The sequence below is a fragment of the Mastacembelus armatus genome, chromosome 7, assembly GCF_900324485.2.
Source record: "Mastacembelus armatus chromosome 7, fMasArm1.2, whole genome shotgun sequence".
NCBI lineage: Eukaryota > Metazoa > Chordata > Actinopteri > Synbranchiformes > Mastacembelidae > Mastacembelus > Mastacembelus armatus.
In genome coordinates this window covers 87,753-111,496 of record NC_046639.1, presented here as the reverse complement: position 1 = coordinate 111,496, position 23,744 = coordinate 87,753, and the positions used below count along the sequence as shown (strand labels likewise).

Here is a 23,744-nt window from a genome sequence, read left to right as displayed (position 1 = left end):
TTTTAAAACTTTTACTTTTGTAAATTGTAAATCAGATCATTGTCAGATCTGAACAGGTTAGTCCAGATTAAAATTGATTAGGACAATGAACAGACAAAGGGTTAAATGATTTTGTTTTGATTGTTGGATTGTGTCCATGCCCCTCCTCTGTGCTGCTGTGGCCCCTGGGGTGTTATAAAAAGGCCTCTGAGTTCCCCCTTGCTCTGGTAAAGAGGCTGAATGTCTGCAGGACATGCTTAATGTTTGTCTATCCATGTTCTTCTACTGACAACCAGCGGGGTTGGCACATAGATGCACAGAGACTGGCATACTGCTCCATTCAGGAGCTTTCTATGACAGAAATCAGAATTCAGAAGGCAGAGTAGCAGATTACTTACATTTACATGAGAGCTACATATTCAGCAGTTGGTGTTGTTGCATTTAGCATTAGAGAGGCAGTTTCTGCTTGAGTGCAATTGGTGCTTTGTGTTTTTTTGGTCTTTATTGTGGAGAAGACGAATCTCCTTTTAGTTGAGTAGTTTTTCTGTTGACTGTTCATCCCTCCATTGCTTAGAGTTTTTTTTTTTTGACTTTTGTCACCATGTGGGAGTTCAGGTCCATGTCTTTCTGGCGGGCGGTGTTTGCTGAGTTCTATGGTACCATGTTCTTTGTATTCTTTGGGCTAGGGGCAGCCCTCCGCTGGACCACTGGGCCCCATAATGTCCTCCATATTGCTTTTTGCTTTGGGCTGGCAGCTGCCACCCTCATCCAGTCCATTGGCCACATCAGTGGAGGTCATATCAACCCGGCCGTTACCTTTGCTTACCTGATTGGCTCCCAGATGTCCCTGTTCCGTGCATTCTTCTACATCATAGCCCAGTGTCTTGGAGCGCTGGCAGGTGCTGCTGTGCTCTATGGGGTCACACCCAGCAACATGAGGGGAAACCTGGCACTCAACATGGTAAGATTACCCGCCAGTCACTGTAATACTCTTTATCTATTACTACTAATACATTCATGCCAATTCTATATTTAGTAGCAGCACAAATCATAAACCTGAGAAGCCAGACAGAATGTTATTCAAAGACAAAAATCTGTAATGGACATTTATACTATACTGTGTTTGATCATTAAAAACCATGCTGTTTGTATTAAATGTATACACTCATATCATTAATTGCATTACTCTGTCACTGACCCTGAATCTTGCAGCTGCAGCCAGGTGTCAGCCTGGGCATGGCCACCACTGTGGAGATCTTCCTTACTCTGCAGCTTGTCATCTGCATCTTTGCTGTGACTGATGACAGGCGCAATGGACGCATGGGCTCTGCTGCATTGGCCATTGGTTTCTCTGTGCTCATCGGGCACCTTCTTGGGGTAAGAATCAACCTAGGGTGTAGAAATGTGAAACAGCTCACTAGTTTCAAATAAGGGTTTGAGCATTAGATTATGCTGCATACACTCTATAGTCTTAACCCTAAACTGCTCTCTCTGTCTTTGACATAGATTTATTACACTGGAGCAGGAATGAACCCAGCAAGGTCCTTCGCCCCAGCTGTCCTTGTCAGGAATTTTGTAAACCACTGGGTAAAGATGATTCTGTCTGGAGTATTTTTTTTAGTACAACAAACCGTATTAACCATATTAATATGACCTCTTCAGAATTGCCCATACATTCTGCTCTTGTTTTGTTTGTTAATGACAGGTCTACTGGGTGGGACCAATGATTGGTGGCGCTATAGGTGCGCTGATCTATGACTTTATGCTGTTCCCCCGTATACGTGGCCTCTCTGAGAGAATTGCCACACTGAAGGGTGCCCGACCCCCAGAGGCTGAGGGCCAGCAAGAAACAAGGGGAGAGCCCATCGAGCTCAAGACACAGGCTCTATAAGCCTGCAGCTGAAGATCTGTTTTCTGACCCCCATTCCTCACCTTTCACGTCACAGCCTGCGCAGTTCCTGGCAACCAACCTCCTCCATGCCTCCACACATGCTAACATAGATCCCAAATCCCTTGTTGTGAATCCAGAACTGGACCTATTGAATTACAGTGACGGGGTACCCATAGCCCTGACCATTCCTCCTTTTCCTATTGTTCCTTTTCCTTCTCCCTTTGGACTGCAGGACAAATATGGAGGGTTAGAAGAAGACTTGCCACTGAGGAAGCACCCTGTGCCCTGTGGTGTGGGGAGTCAGTTACTCCTGGCTGACCAGGTGGCTATAACTGCTCAGGACAGGGGCCTCCCTATCTTTCCTTCCCTTTCTGTCTCTTTTTGTTTTCTCCCTATGTTGTAGTCTGCTAGGAGTGAAGCTACAGTAGAGCAGTGGGCTTCTGCGTGCTTTTCCATTTTGATTCAGTGTGATCTCGCCTTTTGTTTTGTTTCAAGACCTTTAGATTACATGTATGTATTGTTCTATACCAGTATTTATTTGGCTAACATTCTTTTTTAGTTGTGTGTGTGTGATAGAGAGAGTGACAGAGAATGGGAGTGTGCATCCGTGTGTGTGCATATGAATGAGTGTGTGCCTGTTTTAATTGATCATTTTTACTTTTCACTTTTTGTTGCACCAAAGCATTGTCTCTGTATCATAATTTTCATTTATCATGCAACCTTATTTGAGGGAAAGTTGCTGCTTTTCCTCATGTTCACTCATACTGCAAAAATACAACTTAAGTTAAACAGATTTTATATTAATCCCTTTTTATAGCAGAGGAAGGTAATTTATACATTTGACTCCAAAGCCAAATTCATTCTGTTTAAAATTTGTGTCTCATCTAGTGAAGCGCACATACTCATATTTATATTAGAATAAACACAAAACACAAATTAATCTGTTCTTCCCTGAGCTCAGTCTTTAATGGCGTTGGAATTATAAGCATTTGAAATGGTATAATCACCACCAAATCTGTTACACTTCGCATTGTAAATGGGAAATCTGCAGGTTTATATCACATTTAAACAGCATTTGTGTTGGGTTACATTTTAAATTACTTTCTGAAATGCTTTTGTCCCTGGAGCTTTGGAGCAGTGCTGACGACAGATTCATGTACAGCTGTGTGATTGATGGTTTGCTTTTACCTTTGCATGTCAGCCATGGCGAAACAAAGAGAACAAACCTGGCAAGCTGTCATGAGGAACAAGCTTTTTCCAGCTGAAGAGTCTTTGTTACATCAACTCGAGGTTAGACATGAAAGACTGCATGAGGTGTGGTGGCTTCTTGCTGGTGTTGGCAAACACCTGGTGCCTTCTCTTTTCTACACTGAGCTGGGTGGCTCTCCAGGAGTGAGTTTTATTGGACAAGCCCCTACCTGATATTTGGGAGAAGAGAGAAGGTCACCACGAGGCGACTGAAATCTTTAGTGTGTTTGTACAGAGTGATGTATGTACACCTTTATTTTCATACAGTCCCCAGAAGAGTGAACTTTGAATTTGAAGCACTGCATTGGACTGTCTCCCCCCTCTCTTCCATCCCTCCTTCATTCACCCTACCTCCTCCCTTTGTTTCTGAGGCAGCCATCTTGTTCTGCTCTAATGAGGGACATTTGAAGCTGCTGGGATGGAGGGAAGGGGACGAGGTGCTGAGATAAGTCAGCATTTTGACAATATACACCACGGCAGTTATTGAACCAGACATGTAAGCTGATTCTCTTTCTGCTTCCTCTACATAACTTTTCCTTTTTTTTTCAGTGTGATTTTGAAATTAGCACTCGTGTTGTAAAAGCTTTGTGATGTACAGTGTAAAGTTTTCTTTTTTAAAAAAAGATAATCATTGTTGAAACTGGATGGATAGGAAATATAATAGCTATGCAATGTCTCCACTTTGGCTGATGGATTATGGAAGTGAAGGGAATTATGTTATGCATGCTTTCATTCAATGGACAACCTTTATGGTTGCAATCACACCTTCTCCCACACTGTACCATTGATTTATTATTTTTATATGTCAAAAAATTCCAAAAATTCTTGTTTCCAATCCTTTTTTTGTCTGTTTTCTTTTAGACTCACTGAAGAATAAATAAGAATAGAAATATAGTTTTGCAATAGATAGTTCCACACAGGAGAGCCCTATATTTGCCTAAATATGCCAAATATGAGGTTGTTTATGTGATATTGGAGAGAAAGTGCAGGTCATCTGTCTGCTAGTGAAGGACATACAGTCTATTCCTCCATATAAAGTGTTTCATATTTTGCCACAAACACTGGACTTTGATGACTTAAGGGACATAAATTTATTGTTAATTAATCCACAAAAATATTTTAGAAATTTTGAGAAAAAAACTGAGAAAGTACTTGTGACTACAGCTGAAAGTCAAGATATAAAAGGTTGTCATCTAACACATACATGCAATGTGGTACAGCAAACACACAATTATATTGTTACATGCACAACAATGGCAATGATGATAGATCATGCAAAGCCTCTTATAAAACCAGTTAGTTTGTAGAAGATTGGCTTTGGTTATATAATCAGATGTGATCAATAGCCACTAAAATTACCATTAGATTTTACCACAATAATATACCTCCTAAAATAGTTTTTTGACACAGAGAAATAAAAAAAGTTTTTGTGCATTAGGGCACTTTGTGCATCTAAAATAAGAAATTAAAAATCTTAACCATGGAACAATTAACAAAAGCTAAACATATATACAAATAACAGAAAATACACACAAGTCTTTAATGTGGGATGTAGATGTAAAATAAAAACTTGCAAAGTGAGACAGATATAAGTCCACCACCACTATCATCACCTTGATTGTAAGAGTCCATCAGTCTTGGTCTGGTTGGGAAAGCACTCTAATCTGTACAGATAACTCGCTTATTCTCCTGAGTACTCCTCAGAGCAGAAAAAGAGGTCAGCACTTTTTAGTCTGGTTTGTTTTCGTTTTTCCTTTGTCCTTCAAATGATTTCCTGCTCTCATGTAGCGCCAGCTCAGCACTTTGAGTCCCACGGAAATCAAATTTTCTCCAACAGGTTTTTACTCAAAAGTAGATGAAGCTGTGGATAGATGATGAAAGTGATGGAGGAACATCTGCACACGTAATCGCACCCACCCATAGGTAGGACAGTTGAAACTGCCTTTGGTCTCTTGTTGATGTATGCTTCGTGATCCAAAAACAGCTTTGGGGGCAAATCTATGGTTCCAGAGTCTGAAGAATGCTCTCTAATTCCATGTCTATATTGTTACCTGGAGAACTAAATGACACAAACACATAAGTACCTCTCAGCTCTGTCTAAAAAAAGCTAAAAGCATGGGAATAGATTACATGTATAGAAATTAGAATTAAAACTTACATATGTTCAGAGTAGACAACGGGAGTGGTTGGGTTGAAATCCATATCGGTAGGACATGGGTTGTCTGGAGTGATGGATTCCTGGGGGCTGAATGGCTGCGGGAAATGATGCCTGAAACATTCAGCAGGAACGGTAGCTTTAATAACCAGTGAGACACAAGCTCCCTTCAGACCGCAAACTGCTCAAAATGTGCATGTTTTACTGTAAACACAAAATCTGACCCTGACACTCACACTCATGACATTTTAAAATCAAGAAATCACTTAAAACACATTTCAGGTGTCAGGTATGCCTGACATGATGTTATTAAATATCATTTTTCTGTGCAATGAAACATACCTTTGGTTTTTGTCAGATATTTTTTTCAGGTTCTGTGAGACTTTATGGAAGGTGATGTTGCATGTAAAGGGTAGTGTAGGAACATAGCATGAGGCATGATCAAAGTCAAGCTAATAGAATTGCAGCTTGCAATAGTCAACTATTGTGACATAGCCTTTAAAAACTTCCTACATTTGAGCTCAATTGAAAAGAAGTCAATAATTTCATGAAAGATCTTTCAAGGATTCCTAGTGACATCCTAGAAGTAACAAACAAACACAAATGTGCAGACATAAACACAGCATAAATGTTCCTAATCACAAAAGATAAGTCGCTAGCTGGTATGGATGTAAAGTAAAAGAAAAAACTGTTGACTTACGCACTGAAGCTCTGAGGGCTATCAGCGATAGGAGGAGGTGATGATGTGGCTGAGCCAGCTTCCCTGCACACAGACACACACACAAAAACATACCATGTTCCCAATGTTTACCCTTAATCTTACAATGACTTGAAGGCCACCACATTACATAGTTTAGTTGTAATAAATAGCTCCTTACATGCCAACTCTAGTGCGTAGTGACACAGGGATGTAGCCCCCGATGGATGGTGCTTGAGGCTCTGTTTGAAATGATAGCAGAATAAAAAAAACTCCATTTATTAGGGTGGATTCGCACCTGTGGCTCGTTTGCTTTGTTCCAAATCAGGGGGCTAAAAACATCCATCGCTGCATTTTTCTTCCGAATCATTTGTGTTCACAGGGTCACAGTCCCAAGTGGTCCAAAGTTGTAAACAAATGTCATGCGTGAACCAGCTGTTCTCTCACTGGTGAGAAATCTTACTCAGAAGGAGGAAGAGTTTACCTGGGAATCCATTGAGATCATCTCAGAAGGTGGCGGTAATGCACCACACGTTGTTGGCTAACCGCCATATAAATAATAAGAAGAAGAATAAGAATAAGAATAATAAGAAGAAGTTGTTTACCTGGGAAAAACAAACATGTAGCATCAGTAGCATGTGTGGCTAGTTTGTTTGGTTGTGTTTCTCTGGCTAATGTACCAGTGTTCACTAAACGAACAAAACAAAAAAAAAAAAACAACTTTCTTCTAGTTCTTCTTCTTTTGTTTTGATTGACGTTTGGCAGCCGGGTGCGTTACTGCCCCCTCTGTTGGAGTGTGAACCACAGTTATGAGTCTGTTGAGTCTTGTTTTATTCCGCATCGGAGCACAATTGCTGTGATCACATTTGCCCAAACGAACCGAACTTTAGGGTTAGGGTACCTGTTTCGGAACAACTGCCCAGGTGTGAATACACCCCAAGTTGTCTGTGTAAAATGGACTGTATATGAAAACCATTACCTGAGTAGAACTTTTTGAAAACTTCATCTTTAGGAAATTCAGGATACAAGTGTGTTATGTGGCTGATGTCACGGATGCGGTCCCCAAGGCTACGGATCTCAAGATCTCTTTTGGAGAAAGGTTGAATGTTCTGGATTTTCTGTCCCCCATCTAGAAGAAAAGCATGATTGATGTGAGGGAGAGAAACAGAGGAAGGAGAGAGAGTTATTAATTTATCCTTTAACCATCCAACATTGTTCCACACACAGAACAACAGCAGGACTTTACATCCTGCTATTATGTGAAAAATACCAATATGCAACATGGACTATGTGTCTACTGATTAGTCTATTTGGTCTAATTTTGAAACAGAAGGCTATGTTGTAGAAATATTTCAGGTACAAATTTTAACAGCAAATGCAACAGAAACCTTTGTAAATTCTTTCCCTACCTTTAAAACATCAATGTAAGGAAATACAGTGGGTGTCCACATTTTTATTAATATAGAACTAAAATTACTGGATTACTGTACTGGGAGGGTCTCAGCAGCCTAATAGCTCAAATGGAAACAGAAAAGATAATCCAACACTTACTCTCACTAGCAGACACATAAGCAATGGTGATGCCTCCGATTTCCGAGTCACTAAAGCGAAGCAAGAATGTCCCATTGGGCCTGTCTTTGAGAATCAAGTGAAGATGCTGCTTCCCAATGAAACCAAATATCAGCCTAGTGGACCAAAACATTGCAAAGGCTTGTTATTAACACAGACTGTATCAGGTTCGTGATATTTACCACTGAAATAGCTGTGGCGTCTGCTCACCCCTCACTCCAGTAGGTTTTCAAGTGTTTCTTGGTCAGCTCCATTACTCCCTCAAACCACTGCCAGAAAGTGAAAGGTCGACCTGGGAGGACTTCCTGTAAGTTTGGAAAGGCACTGTGAGATTTGAGTCTGTGTATGTCGAGAGGATAGACACACATACGTACCTTATTGAACTGGGCCCAGGAAACCATCATGTTGCTGTAGTCCTCAGCAAAGTCAGGTTTGTCAAATATTTTCTGTGCCAAGAAATGCTGGTTGTAGTGGTCCAGCCCGTGCTGCGTCTGGACCTCGGAAGTGAATTTACTGTTAAGGGTGCTGTACATCATCCTCCATGGCACGCGCTCTGGCACCACAAAGGGCATTCTGTCCTGATGACAACAACAAAGTGGCTGACATGTTGCGAACATAAAATGCATTTACAACATCAGTGGAAAAGAAATTAAAAAGTGAGAGAGGATAAAAGAAGGGAAGCATGAACACACCATCATCGCAACTGTTACTTGCAGATGGTTCATTTTGTGAACAGACTATATCAGATATTTCTAGTCAACGCTTACTGTGGCTCACTTTCATCTCAATACTGTAAACTGGTAAAGCTGTATTAATAAGATGCTCATGGTTAGTCCTGTTTCATATTGTGAATGTAAGTGGTGAATACATGGCGTGCAAGCTTAGGTCTCCAATAAAGGATGATATTTTACGTTGGTGTTAGGGATGTAAGCATGACTTTCACTTTCCTCACAGCCCTTCATAGTAATTATCTTCCAGTGATATTGCCTTTATTGAGCCAACCAGGGTCCTGGTATTGTCCATGCTGGCTCACTGTTGTGGTTAACAAATTTAGTTGTGTGTCCAAACTGTGGGCGTTTTCACAATAGAACAGCTGTTACTGGTAACATCAACAATGGGTCGATTTATTTAAGAATCCCAGTCAGCCATGACACTGTGACAGTGAACCACCATGCACAAAACACTGACACTGACTCTGCTGTTGCTAAAAAGGATGCGTTCAGAAAAGCAGCAAACAGTGATGAGACAGGAAAACAACAGCAGATAAAAAAAATCCAAGCAAAGCAAACATCTGACACTTACTGGTTCTGAAAAAGCACAGTCCCATATGATGGTAGCCAGAGCGTTGTTGTCTTGACTTCCATGGACAATGACGACCACTGGCAGTGATATCATCTACAACCAATGACAAAATTACAGCCATGATCCAACTAAGGATACATATGGAAGATAAACATTTAAAAATGCTTTGCAATTATAAAATGTAAAATTTTCTGTGACTACTTAGTTTTCAAGTCGATGTTTGACTGCTGATGCCTTTTCAGAAAGCTTGTATGATTTAAAAAATTATAGTAAAAACTTGTTCAGTGCAATACAGGAAAAAACACATTGACATATTTACCTTCCATTAGGTAACAGGCTGTAAAAACTGTTAAGGATAAGGCAGAACAATGGAAAGGACCAAACCTGTATCCTGTAGGGAGTGTCACAGCCTGTGATAGTGATTTCTGCAGAGAACAGGAGAGCAAATTTCTCTTCTGTCACAGACTCTGATCCCTTTCTGTCTGCTCTCTTGATTTTCTTGATGGACTGTTGAACCAGAGTCAGAGTTATAATTCAATATTATTAAATGATAATAATTAAATGCAGGATGGTAAATCAAGACCAGTACATACCATATTTCTGAAAGTGGCACATGTGCTCTTGGTGGCGGTGTTGTGTTCTAAGATGGCTGAATTGTTGATCAGCTCCCCGACATTATCACTACAAAGGTACATAAGATAGAGAGTGTTGTCAAGTTCTCTTACATAGAAGTATCAAACAGTAAATATCTAAATGAAACCCATTGTAAAATGTTAGATTTTGTTATTTTTATTTCACAATTTGGGCTTACAGAATGCTAAACAACAAAGATGGTCAGCCTTAATGTACAGTTTTACAAATTCTTTTCATATGATCCAGTTTGCGTAACAGAAATATTCTGTAATATATAATCATAAATTTTGCCACAAGAAGATGTCAGAAGCAAAACCAATGACGATTTTTTTTAAAATAGCAACTTACTATGATGTCACAGTAGTGTATAAATTATTGTAAAGATAATGGAGCTAGACTGGTGTATGTATGCTGATTTACCAGTTACCCTTTGTACCAAACCATTGGTGAAAGTAGGAGTTGTAACGGCCACATGAAACTCATATGTTAAAACTTTTTACATGATTCCTGTCCTCCCTGCTGTGCTGTGTATACGACTCACGCTGGTACAACGGCCAGGTTCCTGGCCTGTATTTCATTAATGATTTGTGCCTTCAGCATCACAGGCTTCCCGGGAGCCACTTTCTCCCCCAGCAGATATCGCACCGTAGTGGAGAACTTTGACTGAGTCTTAATGACCTGAGGGGGCTGCTTTTCCACTACAAGAGAGCTGAAAGAGACATCAGATAAATGAGTGTGGACAAGTGTTTTTCTCTTTGAATGGTGTTTTTGAGCAACAAAGAGGACAGCTTTCAATTTAAAATTAGGTATCAAAACTATAAAAGGCCATTTAAATATGCTACCTTTGAATGAGAACCTGCAGAAGTTTCCCCAGCCTCTCCTGGAGCTCTGGGACTGGTTCCCCTATCAGCATCAATTCCTGTCTCAGCTTCCCGTTCACCCCAACCAGCTGTTCACACCTAAAAGGGAATATTAATATAGCCAATGAGAGATGAGAAAAGAAAATGAAAACACAAATATGGAAACCAGTAAAGCAGAATATGTTATGTAATTCAACATCATCAGACTGGTTGCATTAACAAGCACTGACTCCTGTAGCAAACTTACAAACCACAATCGGGAACACATGTCAGATACTCACCAGGTCTGCAGGGGGTTGAGGTTATCATCAAAGGGATGTCCGATTGTGGCCTTGTGCTGTTCCCACCTCCACGTTTTCAGTCTGCTGATCAGTCGAGTCTGACACTGGTCCAGACAGTCCACACACTCCTTCAGCAGCTCGAAACTCTTCTACAACAACCATTATTCAAACACATTATACTAAGACACACAAGCAAACGTATGACTGTGCATGTCAGTAAATATCAGCATTTCAGAAATATTACATGCCTGATTACATACATATGTTTTCATGAAGTTACAAGGTGTTTTAAATTAACATTCAACCACATCACTTTTCTAGCAATTGACCAGTTGTTTCAGCACTTGGGCAGAAAGAAGGCTGGTGTCTTAAGATTGAATTCATGAAATAGCTCTGAGGCTGAGAGTGATAATTAACATCAGCCTTTTAAAAACATCTAGTTCTAGTTTTGGGCAAAATCAGCTGCTGTTCATACACATTGTTTTGACAATGTACGGTAATTCATTTTCTTCATAAACTTATATGAAAAATGTTTTTCTTTCAAAGCTGGCAGTACAGTGGGACTGACAGCTACTGCCAAGCTCACCGTGAACAACACTTTCACGTTAAACTCCATGTCCTGGATTTGATTTTTCCGTTTCTGGATTTCTGATGAACTGGGGTCCAGTCCATTTGGTTGAGTTGGGCCTGATCAAACAATAAAACAACAACATGTTGAATCTACTGTGCACTACAACATACTACTGCATTTCTTTAACATAAAGTAGGCTTTCACTGCTTCTCACTGTTCTGAGAGGAAAGCAAAAGCACTCATCTTGTCAAAAACTAAGTCACTTTTGACAGAGTATGTGTTATTACACACTGTACAGTGAAAGCTAATGTCAGAGTAAACTATGACAGATAGAACACGTTAGGCTGAGCAACATGTTAACATGCCACACACATGGTCCACACAATACCAGACAGACCTGTATGATAATACATAAATGGTATACAGAAAACTGAAAATGTCAGTATCTTAGAAAATGTCAGATTAGTATTATGACGCAGGTGGCTCAGGAAAAGCAGAGGCAGCCACAGAGGATGTCAAGGTGGACCACACAGACTAACTAACAGCTGCTCCATGTGTAAAACAGAGGAGGGTTTTAAACAGTCGAAAGCCTTGACTGATGATGTCTACAAACAAACTACACTCACAGTTGACATGCACATACAACCCCAGAACAAAGCCTTGCAGCTCGGGCTGTAACAGTAGAAAGAAGAATGCAACAAAGGCAGTGGTAGTGGAAGTTTCACTGTCCCGGTCAGACAGTCAGTGAATAAGCATGCACAAGCCAACAACAGCAGTGAGGTCTGGCTCCGGCTCAATGAAATGTTAAATACACCAGTGCTTCCTCTGTTCTGAAAAGTCGCAATGTCTACTGTGAAGGGAGTCTATTTAGGAAGCCAATCAGGAACAATGATGAGATGAGGCAAGATCTCAGGACTCCACTCTTGGTTTCCCATCACTGTTTTATATTTACATGTTACCCCTCTGTCATGCCATTCACAAAAAAACATAAGGTTTCTTTCCTACTCCAATGACTGAGCCATACTTGTCATGATCTCAGTGATAGTTTCTACCTTGGTCCACTGGTAGAACTGGTTTTGTGGCATTTAATACTGGATGTTACAAAATCTCCTTCAAATAAAACTGAACAGGAAGACTGCTGTATACATTTCTGCTTGATTAATTAATGTGGTTAGTGACACTGAAGACAACAGTAAAAACTGCACACCACAGTTTACCAGTCACCCAAACATATAATGAATAATAATAATAAAATGTAATAATAAAATAAATTTAAAATTAAAAAAATGAATGAAAACAGACAAAAAATAATAAATGAAAGATAGAAATGGTTGAAAAGTAAACAGAAAATGAATGGAAACCATGAGTTAATATAGAAAGTCACCTTTAGAAAAAAAAAAAGAAAAAAAAAGAACTAAAATAATTATGTAAGCTCATTCACGTCACTAGAGGTTCCTGACAGTCCATAGTATTTTAGGTAGGTGACCACAAGACACAGCATGACTGCGGTAAATCGGAGCCTACCTCTCTCACATCGCAAACCTTCAAAGTTCTGCCTCTCCCAGTTGAGATCTTCTTGGAGCTGGTGCTTTTGTTTTCGAACTTCCTGAAGCTGCAGCACCTTCAGAACCAGATGGTCAACATCTTGCAGGTTGAGGAACGAGGACTCTCTGTTTGGGTACTGTTGGTACTGCTGAGGGTTGCTCATTGGAGGGGGCGGCTGAAATAGATTAACATTTACAGTGGGTACGGAAAGTATTCAGACCCCTTTAAATTTTTCACTCTTTGTGTCATTGCAGCCATTTGCCAAAATCAAAAAAGTTCATTTTATTTCTCATTAATGTACACTCAGCACCCCATCTTGACAGAAAAAAACAGAAATGTAGAAATTTTTGCAAATTTATTACAAAAGAAAAACTGAAATATCACATGGTCATAAGTATTCAGACCCTGTGCTCAGTATTGAGTAGAAGCACCCTTTTGAGCTAGTACAGCCATGAGTCTTCTTGGGAATGATGCAACAAGTGTTTCACACCTGGATTTGGGGATCCTCTGCCATTCTTCCTTACAGATCCTCTCCAGTTCTGTCAGGTTGGATGGTGAACGTTGGTGGACAGCCATTTTCAGGTCTCTCCAGAGATGCTCAATTGGGTTTAGGTCAGGGCTCTGGCTGGGCCAGTCAAGAACGGTCACAGAGTTGTTCCGAAGCCACTCCTTTGTTATTTTAGCTGTGTGCTTAGGGTCACTGTCCTGTTGAAAGGTGAACCTTCGGCCCAGTCTGAGGTCCTGAGCACTCTGGAAGAGGTTTTCTTCCAAGATATCTCTGTACTTGGCCGCATTCATCTTTCCTTCAATTGCAACCAATCGTCCTGTCCCTGCAGCTGAAAAACACCCCCACAACATGATGCTCCCACCACCATGTTTCACTGTAGGGATTGTATTGGACAGGTGACGAGCAGTGCCTGGTTTTCTCCACACATACCGCTTAGAATTAACGCCAAAAAGTTCAATCTTGGTCTCATCAGACCAGAGAATCTTATTTCTCATGGTCTGGGAGTCCTTCATGTGTTTTTTGGCAAACTGTATGTGGGCTTTCATGTGTCTTGCACTGAGGAGAGGCTTCCGTCAGGCCCCTCTGCCATAAAGCCCCGACTGGTGGAGGGCTGCAGTGATAGTTGACTTTGTGGAACTTTCTCCCATCTCCCTACTGCATCTCTGGAGCTCAGCCACAGTGATCTTTGGGTTCTTCTTTACCTCTCTCACCAAGGCTCTTCTCCCACGATTGCTCAGTTTGGCTGGACGGCCAGGTCTAGGAAGAGTTCTGGTCGTCCCAAACCTTTTCCATTTGAGGATTATGGAGGCCACTGTGCTCTTAGGAACCTTGAGTGCTGCAGAAATTCTTTTGTAACCTTGGCCAGATCTGTGCCTTGCCACAGTTCTGTCTCTGAGCTCCTTGGGCAGTTCCTTCGACCTCATGATTCTCATTTGCTCTGACATGCACTGTGAGCTGTAAGGTCTTATATAGACAGGTGTGTGCCTTTCCTAATCAAGTCCAATCAGTTTAATTAAACACAGCTGGACTCCAATGAAGGAACAGAACCATCTCAAGGAGGATCAGAAGAAATGGACAGCATGTGAGTTAAATATGAGTGTCACTGCAAAGGGTCTGAATACTTATGACCATGTGATATTTCAGTTTTTCTTTTGTAATAAATTTGCAAAAATTTCTACATTTCTGTTTTTTTCTGTCAAGATGGGGTGCTGAGTGTACATTAATGAGAAATAAAATGAACTTTTTTGATTTTAGCAAATGGCTGCAATGACACAAAGAGTGAAAAATTTAAAGGGGTCTGAATACTTTCCGTACCCACTGTAATATACTTGCAGCAACTATTCATTCACTTTTATTGTGGGAAATTATCTAGAAGACAAATTAACTGTATCTTAAGATGAAAACAAAAAAAATCTGAGTTAGAACAGTTCCCATAATTTGATGGTTTTGGAGGATGAAAACATGACGTTTGAGTCAGACACTGAGATGGAGGCTACAACATAAGTTCAGTTTTTTAGCCTTGATTATTGTGAGGAGTGTCTTTTTTCAATGGAATAATAATAGAAACCAGTGTGCACATGTATTGTGTGTTCATATTGGTGTGATGACTTTATTATTTTTGAACTTACGGACCATGCTGAGGTTTTGTAATTAAAAACACATTGTGTAAAGCTTATTGCCATCCACTTTTTAAAACAGTTAATTTCACTGAAGGACTGACATCTAATTTTTTTATCTGCTTCTAGTAGATCTCAGTACAAAGTCCTTTTCCCTGTGTAAAACTTGAATCATAACTGCTACTGGAACTGCAATCAGAAATTATTACTGCTGATACATTCAAATATGTACTGACAGTTTGAGAGACAGCTGCCAGAATTTGCTTATTTCCTGGGAATCAGTACATAATGTGAGCTTCTCTGTGATATGCGCCAGATGTGAGTGCACTGGTTTGACACTGCAATAAAATCTAATGCATCACTAAAAAAAGCAGAGAGAAATAAACAAAAGTCCTGACTAACTTAGAAAACTGATTTATGTGGGAAAATATTGGGAAAGAGTTTAAAGTTCAGTTACTCATTTGGTACATTTGGACTTTTTCTGGCAATGTACAACGCCAATTCCAAAAAAAGTTAGGATGCTGTGTAAAATCTACATAAAAACAGAACGTAATGATTTGCAAATCTCATAAACCCAGATTCTTTTTCACAGTAGAACACAGAAAACCTATCAAATGTTTAAAATGAGAAATGTACCATTTCAACAAAAAAATAAGGTAATTTTGAAATTGATGGCAGTGTCCCAGTTTTTTGGAATTGGCCTTTTTGGTCAGTGCAGTTTTGTGATTTCTACTTGTGGTGTTAGAGTGGAGTCCTGACTTATCTATAATCTACACTCTGTAATAAAACCATAGAAAATGATCAGCTAATGCAGCTAATTAGGTTGCAGTTAGAGTAAACACAGATGTTTTTTGTTAAAAATGATTTTACCGTGCTAAGCAGAACCCTTTCCTTCCTGAGGATATCTCTGACCATCACTCCAAACTGTAGAGGCTGCTGCTGAAACCTAGTCTGTAAAGCAAACATATCTTATCAAATTCTAAAAACAATTCATAATGCTACTGCAGGGCTACTAGTATACAATTGTTATAGACAGCATATACTGTATCTCATGGGAACTTGCTTGCATTTATGTTTTAGCAGGATAAAACTGCATGTATGTAGTAGTAGTAGATTTGGGCACCTAAAGGCCTTAAATGACTAAAATTAGAATACTTTCATATGAAAACACTATCTTGATGTCTCTAGTTATGTCAGAGGTCTCAGACAACCAAACCTGCTACACCCACTTGCAGCCCCTTAAAATTTTATTTAACAGTGTTTTATCGAAACGTCCAACAATCTGGCAGGAACATAAATCTTATTGTGAGCGACCCAGTCCCTGTACCATGTTTCTGCTGATCGCCATCAGTTTCATCCTGTCCACAACATTGCTGTTCTGCTGAGCCATTGTCTGCAGCATGCTGATGGTCTGCTCCAGCAGAGCACGAGCCTGGCTCTCCATCTCCACCTTTTCCAGAACAAAGTCATCCCTGTGAGCACACACACACACACACGTAAATGCATATATGGTATTTGCATGTATTTACAAAAAGTAAATACAGTGCATATAGTGCCACATACACAAGACCACATTTGACAAAGCACACGATATTTAGTAGGATCTCAAACTTCAGCATGCATACACTATAAATATATACATGCAGGCATGTACTGTATATGTCTGTGTTTGCACGTGTGTCATACCATCTTTGGCTCTCAATCCAGTCAGCTAAAAAATGTCTGACTTCAATGGGGAAGGCAGGCGGTGGATAGAGGTTGTTGACAGTATCGTCAGGCAGGCACGGAATCAGCTGTGACATGTGCAGCCACTGGGCCATGATCACGCAGGGCTACCAATAAAAGGGACATTATACATGACTATTCAATTTTACTACATTCTTGAATTACAGCAAAACCAAACAGAACAAGGACGACCTGTGTAGTATTAAGTGAAAATCAAAATACACTGCTCATGTTCATCCTAATAAAAGAACGTGACGCATTCAAACAGTGATGCCCACACCATGTTTTATTACCGGTTTTTGGAGATCAGTCTATGGCACATATTATTATCTTTGGATACACAAACACTTATTGGTAAGATTAATTAACTGTTGGCTTTAATCTTGTGGTTTTGTTGACTATAGGAAAATAGAAAAGATTTCAAAATTACTGCAAGCATGTCAAACAATGTCCACAACTGTAAAACTGTTTGTCAGCACACAGATATATCCTGTGAGCTTATCAGCTTCCCACATGTGGAAAGTGCCACATAGTGTGATAACATCTGTTCACCAATTTATCACAATTTCATGGTAATTAATAGGTGTAACAACCTCCTCCAGTTAGTTTCATTGATGTTGATGAGCATTTTTACTTTATTATCTCTCTGCAGTCTCTTTGTTATTATATGCTCTATTTCCTGAAACAGGCCACTGTCGAAGCTCTAGTCTAAACCACCTATGTGATGGGCATATGCAAAAATCTTGTGCAATTTTCGCAATGGACAGGGCAAATCCAAGCGTAATCATGTGCAAAGTGAGGGAGAGATGGACTACATTATTAATAGGATGAATATTTATTAAGAGGTGGAGTTAAAAGGGGGCTTCAGTAATGGCCAAAGTCCTAATATACGTAGGCTATGATGCATATATTTATTTAGTAGTCCGCTAATGTGACCTACCAGTAGTGTAGTACACAGTGTGATATACAGTGTAGGCTCTGCAATCAGTAGCATTTATGGTGATGGTGCATCATGATGCATGCCAGATCATATTAATATCGATAGAAACATATTCTGTATTTTATCTATTTAATATATATGTTTCTAAATTATAACATTACATTTTTTGAGAAGATAATTTTACAATGAAGATAGGTAGGGATTTGAGTATTTATTGTTTTTCACCAACACTCAGCTTCATCTGACAATTATTTTCATAATCTGCCAAAATATATTTGGACACCAGTTCCCATACGCCCATTCCTGTGTGGAAACTGCACTGTGGCTAGGACAAGTGTGGGTCTATGCAGGTTTTAACACAAACACTATTTTGGTCCAGGAAAAACTGCACAAATGCTGTGTTTGGTTTAACACTGGCAAAGTGGTTTTCCTAATTTGATCAAACAGGAAAATCCTCATAGTAAGTCATAATAGCTAAAATGCAACATGGAGCAATTCCCTGTTCCTGCTGTGTCAGACTGAAAGAATGTGGGCCATGTTACTTTTGAGAACGAACCGACCATACGAGAATCAAGGACACTGTTATAAGCATTTCGACTGTGAATTTTTATCTATCAAAAACAAAGAATAAGAAACTTATAGCTCCCCAGAAGTCCTGTGACAATTTGGGAAACATGTTTATGTGCTTATTTTGATAGCAGTTACATCTAAAGGCCAAATATGAATATAGAGTCAGGAAACTGTAGCAAGAGGACTGAGTCTGTTCACTCTAGGCCAGACTTTATCCCTAACCCCAACCAGTCTTCATTTGAGATGCATATCTTGACAAAACACCTTTTAACAGGACGGAAACGTCAAAACAAGGCTGGCCAGCCAAGAAACAGTCCACCAACAGTTACACCTGGTGTTTTGCAAATTTTTTACTTTAAGTGCCACCTGTCCTTTCTAGCAATGTAGTTTTCTTAGTGACAGTGTACAGATATTTGTCTTTTAGTTGGTCCCAAAATGACAGATGAAATTACTAGTGTTGTTACGAACATGTTTAGAAAACAATTCTAAAAAATCAAGTTATGTCTTTTGTTACACAGAACAGCTGGAATTTGTTTGAATGAAATTGTATAAAATTGTCATGCAGGAAAACTATATTTATAACTTACAAATGTTTTCATTTTGCATCAAATTGTTAAACAGCCTAAAAAAAGATTCAATAAAGGATTGAAAAGGATTTAGATTTAAGTGTATGACTTTAGATTTGATACAACCCTATCCCAGATGAACATGAGTGAATTTCCCATGTGATCTGTTAGATTAGGCAAGTAATAACACCTCTTTATTTGACCATTATGTAAATGCTGGCTTTTATATCAGAATGTATGGTACATCAGTATTAGACCTTAGACACGCCAACAGCAAAGACCTAGCACATATACAGTAGCTTATCAGTAAGATAAGCTTACTGATGAAGTTTTGGTTCTCTCTATGAAGCTGCTTTATGAGCCACCAAGTTGGACACCTGGACAAATGTCTGGTACAGATGGGTAGATGTTTCAAATACTGTTCTTGGTACACTTTTATGCAACAGTTTATAATCAGTTCTCTGTTGTAGTCACAGCTTAGACATTCCTGGTCAAATTGTGATGGAACATGTGTTTTGCTAATATGCAGTGTGAGTTACAAATTGTTCACCCTTCAGCCCTGCAATCTTAGAGCAACCCATTTGAGACCATTAAGCAACTCCGCAGCTGCAAAATGGACATAATCTAAAACATTAACCCGCATTGGCAGCTGCACTATAGCTTCCCTCCCAACCAACAAATCAATAAATCAATGCTCCAGGCATCCTGCACAGAGGGGAAGCCTCAATTGTACCTAAAGTCAAATGTTCTGTTATTCTTTTGTTAAAAGCAAATGTCTTCCTGATTATGCATTCTCCAGCTGCAGATATGCTCTGCTGTGCAAGAATGAGGATGCTTTCAGAAACAATGCCATAAATAGTTTGTTTGTTGTGAATCATTTAATGGTAATGGTGTAACTACACTGCTCCTTCAACAGCACCAATTCTCAGATGCCATAACATGAGTTGCAGTTCTTGTTCTTCTAGTTTCTTATTATAGATCTTTATCACTCTCACTGGATATGTGGGATTGTTGTCAAGTCTCTCTTCACCAACAGTCAGCTTCATCTGACACCGTTTTCAGAATCTGTCAATTAATATCCTAAAGCTAAGGGAGACATCTTCAAATTACTTGATTGAATATTCAGTAACCCAAAGATATTTAGTTTATTATCATATACCGAAAAATGAAATAAATCATTCAGATTTGAGCTGAAGTACAGAAATAGCCCAAATAGTGTATGCTGTCAGTGGCGGTATTCAGAAAACTCATCTCCCGGGGCATAATGAGAAATACCTGTGCAATAGAGCAACTACAATAACCTATGGTATAATTAAATGTATTGACTCACTTCCCTTTATTATCTATTTAGGTAATTAAAATGGTTACATTCACTGCATCTGGGGATATATAATTCTATTTATTATATTATATTATATTTTTGGATTGGGCAATCTGCTGGTCAGTTAGAAATACTGGTGAAATAGAAATACCCTGCTACATACTACTATTTATAATGGTAATGAATAGCATCAGCATTGCTACACAAGACAAACCGATTTCCATTGTCTTTTTCTCTAGGAGCATTTCTCACCTCTTACAGCTAAGTGTTACCTTTAAAGCCTTTGAAACCTGGTTGCAAAAAGAAAATGTGGTGTGCTGTCACTGTTATCTGCTCCCCTTTCTTACAGAAAGCACCCTTTCACTGACACAACAGCACAAATCTTACAAGTCATATGCCCAAAAATCCATGTACGTGACACAAGTCAAGTAAACTTTTTGTTTATGGCCTAAAATCCCAAATTTTCCTCACAGGATAATATACAACATCCTTTATCCTTAGATGTCATCTTTATTTAGTGAAACTCTTCAAATTAAAACCTTAATAGGATTAAAAAGGAAGATGTCTACAAAGAATAAGAAAAGGACGAGGGATTCTTCTTCTAATACAGACATGCATTAGTCACTGTATAATTTAGGCAGCAAAAACAAAAAGTAAACTGAATGACAATAAATTAGTGTTAATAAATCATGGAGGATTTTTAAGGACTATACTGACAGTTATGTTTTAAATGCAATAAGCTAAAATGTGCAGCTGCAATGTCTGTACCAATAAAACAACGTGATTTAATCATTACAAAAAGAAAAGAAGAGACTTCCCCTTATTGTTCATGGTGTGCTGGAGGTGCAGTACAGCATTGTTCAGGAATCAGAATGGCTCTGTCTAGGACTACTCATCAGGACTGTACACATGCAGGAAGCACTCGGCATAGTTCAAATATTCTGTAATGAGTAATTTTCAGTGCACACTGTTCTTGGTTGTTTGTACATGCATTAAAAAATCTCACATGGAGTCAGTTAGGCCTTTCCATTGGAGATGAACAAAGCAACCCAATTAGGCTATAGATGATATTATTGGCATATACTTGACCATGTGGAAATAGCTGCTTTTAGAGTTTTCCTGGAATATGATATAATATGCTGTTTGAGGAGCTATGACGTGGCATGAGATGACGTGAACTGTAAGAAATAACTAACTATATTAAAATCTAATCGATGCCGTCAGTGCAGGTTTTATGCCACATAATCCGCGTTGAGCTGTATAGCTGATTTCTAGGAACAGTACAGCAAATGAAACAAATGTGCTTATTGGGGCACAGAGCTTGGAGGGAGGGACTTGATCAAGATAATATTCTTGCTGTCTTTCTCATTACATAACTCCCTTCCACAATTTAGGGAATGTCTGACAAGGCAATGACCAAAAGCACAGCTGGAGCCTTTTTTAGCTGGTGACCGAGGGGAAAAAACGACACATAATCATTTTAATGGTTTGCATAACTGCAGGATGAAATAAGGCTGCGCTCCAGGCCGACATACATCCTGCAACTGCCCTTTTTTTCACTAACCAAAACAAGACACAGACGCAAACAAACCCATTTAACGGGCCTACACTGTCGCCCTCACAACAGACAAGGCCCCGTCAGCAGCAGCTCCCACTATTTACCAGAGAAAAACCCGCACAATAAAACCAACTACAGTGACTCTTACCTTCAGTTAACCAGAAATTTCAAAACATTGAAAAACGCTGTGATCCGTCGCCTCTTCCTCCTCTTCTGTCTCATAAGTACTCCGTCAGGCCGATCGTCCTTCTGAACACGTCCCTGCACCCAAACGGCGTCACTGTAAAAGATCTACACTTCTCGTCGTTTAATCCGAGGAGAAATTAACTTTGGGCTCCGAGCAGTTCGCACAGGACACACACAACTTTTACCAACGCAGAAAGTAGGTTAGGCTCACTTCCCTCTTACGCACGCTGTGCCACTAAACGGAGGAACGCGCTTTACTTCCTGCCCTCACGTTCAAGTTCATACATGACCAAGACAAGACCAGCCCAGCATGAAGCAGCAGGGCTCCTGTTGAGCAATATGATCCTGTATAGAGACTGGAGAGGGAGTGGGGGGTTCCTCCAGGGCAGAAAAAGCGATAATGTAGAAAATCCAAATGCGCGTCTTTTCTGATCCAAGTCTTACTTTACTGTCTACACGGTTTACTTGTTATTCATGTATTCATGTATCACACAGCAGTGACTGCGTGCACTCTGCAGCCTTTTTAATGTCTCCAGACTGAGACAACTAGGATTAACAAGGTAAAAATGTGGTAGACTTAAAACTGAAATTACAGGAGACTAGTGGGCTTGGTAAACTTCCACAGAACGAAACGTAGGCGGAGTAATGGTGAGTCATTTCACCAGATGCTGCAACTTCCAGTAAGCCTACTGAGACACATGATACCATATCTGCAGATGGCAGTGCTTCAAGTCGGACTTCTTCCCAACGGTACAGACTGACAGAAAACATCAGGCCGATACTATTCAGCAGTATCTGGCAGTGTGACCTCGAGTTGTTAATATACTAGTCAAGGTTTTAGGTTTACTCTTTTCTGGTAAATGAGGTTATTGTGTTGTATATTTTTTCCTTGAAGGACTGGGTGCAGTTGTGGCCTATCTAAGGTCCAGCTGTTGCTTCCGTTCACGTTATAATCTAACATAACTACTGCATGACTCCAGCACCACTGTCACGAAGTGAACTTTATTCCAGTGGGGAAGTGCAAGTATAGCCTAGTTCATTTACTCAAGTTTTTTAAATGAATTATACTGTAACATCCATCCATCATCTAGACCCCCTTATTCCTAACCAGGGTCCCAGGGATCAGCTGGAGCCTATCCCAGCTCTCTTTGGGTGAAAGGCAGGGGTCCACCCTGGACAGGTCCCCAGTCCATCACAGGGCCACATAGAGACAACCTCACACACTCACACTCACTCCTATGGGCAATTTAGAGTCACCAATCAACCTGACATACATGTTTTTGGACTGTGGGAGGAAACCAGAGTACCTGGAGAAAACCCACACAAGCACAGGGAGAACATGCAGACTCCACACAGAAAGGCCCCTGATGGGTTTCAAACCAGGAACCTTCTTGCTGTGAGGCAACAGTGATAACCACTAATCCACCGTGCTGCTATACTGTAACATGTAAGATAATATTTGCAGGTGCTCTTCTGCTGGGTAATGAGTACTTTTACTTTTAATACTCAAGTATATTTTGCTGATAATACTAATAGCCTACATGTTCTTTTACTGACATTTAATTACAGGACTTTCATCTGTATTAACCTATCTGAATACTAGCCATACTTTAATATCTCACTAGTTCACACAGATGTGATACACAACAACAACCATGATTATGAACATGAACATGTATTGTCCCAGACCAGTCACTCTGTCACTTCATATAGGCTTCATTGACATATGCAGTACATATATTTAAGACCCACTATATGTATGTATTCACTGATTGGTACAAATGTACAATAATTATGCATATTAATTTTTTATATTAATATAATTGCACAAATTAGTTATTTGGTATGTAAGTCACACTGCTTGTTTGTTTTTCATAGGAAACAGAGCTGAAAATAAATTTCCAGTGTTTCTCAGGTGGAGACACCAGGGGTCATTGATCTGCCTAATATGTCACAGTCCAGCTACTGCTTTGCTGTGTCAGGTTTTATTGTTGTAAGATTATTCTGTGTTTAGGTGCCTTTC

At 39.7% G+C, this 23,744-nt stretch overlaps 2 protein-coding genes across 4 annotated transcripts; one reads left to right on the top strand and one right to left on the bottom strand.

The window, feature by feature from the left end:
* Positions 1-549: 549 nt before the first annotated feature.
* Positions 550-22,290, bottom strand: stat6 (signal transducer and activator of transcription 6, interleukin-4 induced). Of its 3 annotated transcripts, XR_004463124.1 has the most exons (23): positions 21,684-22,288; positions 16,542-16,687; positions 16,183-16,327; positions 15,726-15,806; positions 12,711-12,906; positions 11,202-11,302; positions 10,616-10,764; positions 10,317-10,433; positions 10,016-10,183; positions 9,435-9,522; positions 9,226-9,348; positions 8,842-8,934; positions 7,914-8,117; positions 7,750-7,844; positions 7,522-7,655; positions 6,950-7,099; positions 6,152-6,212; positions 5,974-6,036; positions 5,277-5,387; positions 5,036-5,177; positions 3,097-3,288; positions 1,178-1,368; positions 550-891 (listed from the first exon to the last, which is right to left on the bottom strand). XR_004463124.1 is itself a non-coding variant. In XM_026333720.2 (20 exons), exons 2-20 carry the CDS (start codon positions 16,673-16,675, stop codon positions 5,117-5,119), a joined length of 2,265 nt encoding a protein of 754 aa, XP_026189505.1. In that variant the 5' UTR covers positions 16,676-16,687; positions 21,684-22,290; the 3' UTR covers positions 4,191-5,116. The 3 variants fall into 3 exon arrangements, 2 of the variants coding, with proteins under 2 accessions (XP_026189505.1, XP_026189504.1); XM_026333720.2 differs by lacking the exons at positions 550-891; positions 1,178-1,368; positions 3,097-3,288 and having other exon boundaries at positions 4,191-5,177; positions 12,720-12,906; positions 21,684-22,290; XM_026333719.2 differs by lacking the exons at positions 550-891; positions 1,178-1,368; positions 3,097-3,288 and having other exon boundaries at positions 4,191-5,177.
* mipa (major intrinsic protein of lens fiber a) lies at positions 581-1,870 on the top strand. Its single transcript, XM_026333723.2, has 4 exons — positions 581-940; positions 1,192-1,356; positions 1,486-1,566; positions 1,685-1,870. The coding sequence occupies exons 1-4, from the start codon at positions 581-583 to the stop codon at positions 1,868-1,870; spliced, it is 792 nt and encodes a 263-aa protein (XP_026189508.1).
* Positions 22,291-23,744: the final 1,454 nt, after the last annotated feature.

What these genes read in the sequence shown, in the direction of transcription:
- mipa (XM_026333723.2), top strand. Translation starts at nt 581, where the DNA reads ATGTGGGAGTTCAGGTCCATGTCTTTCTGGCGGGCGGTGTTTGCTGAG. An exon ending in GAAACCTGGCACTCAACATG is followed by an intron (nt 941 to 1,191) that starts GTAAGATTACCC and finishes TGAATCTTGCAG; the next exon opens with CTGCAGCCAGGTGTCAGCCT. An exon ending in TCATCGGGCACCTTCTTGGG is followed by an intron (nt 1,357 to 1,485) that starts GTAAGAATCAAC and finishes TCTTTGACATAG; the next exon opens with ATTTATTACACTGGAGCAGG.
- stat6 (XM_026333719.2), bottom strand. Translation starts at nt 16,675, where the DNA reads ATGGCCCAGTGGCTGCACATGTCACAGCTGATTCCGTGCCTGCCTGAC. An exon ending in TGGATTGAGAGCCAAAGATG is followed by an intron (nt 16,328 to 16,541) that starts GTATGACACACG and finishes GTGTGCTCACAG; the next exon opens with GGATGACTTTGTTCTGGAAA. An exon ending in ACGTGAAAGTGTTGTTCACG is followed by an intron (nt 10,765 to 11,201) that starts GTGAGCTTGGCA and finishes TGGTTGTTGTAG; the next exon opens with AAGAGTTTCGAGCTGCTGAA.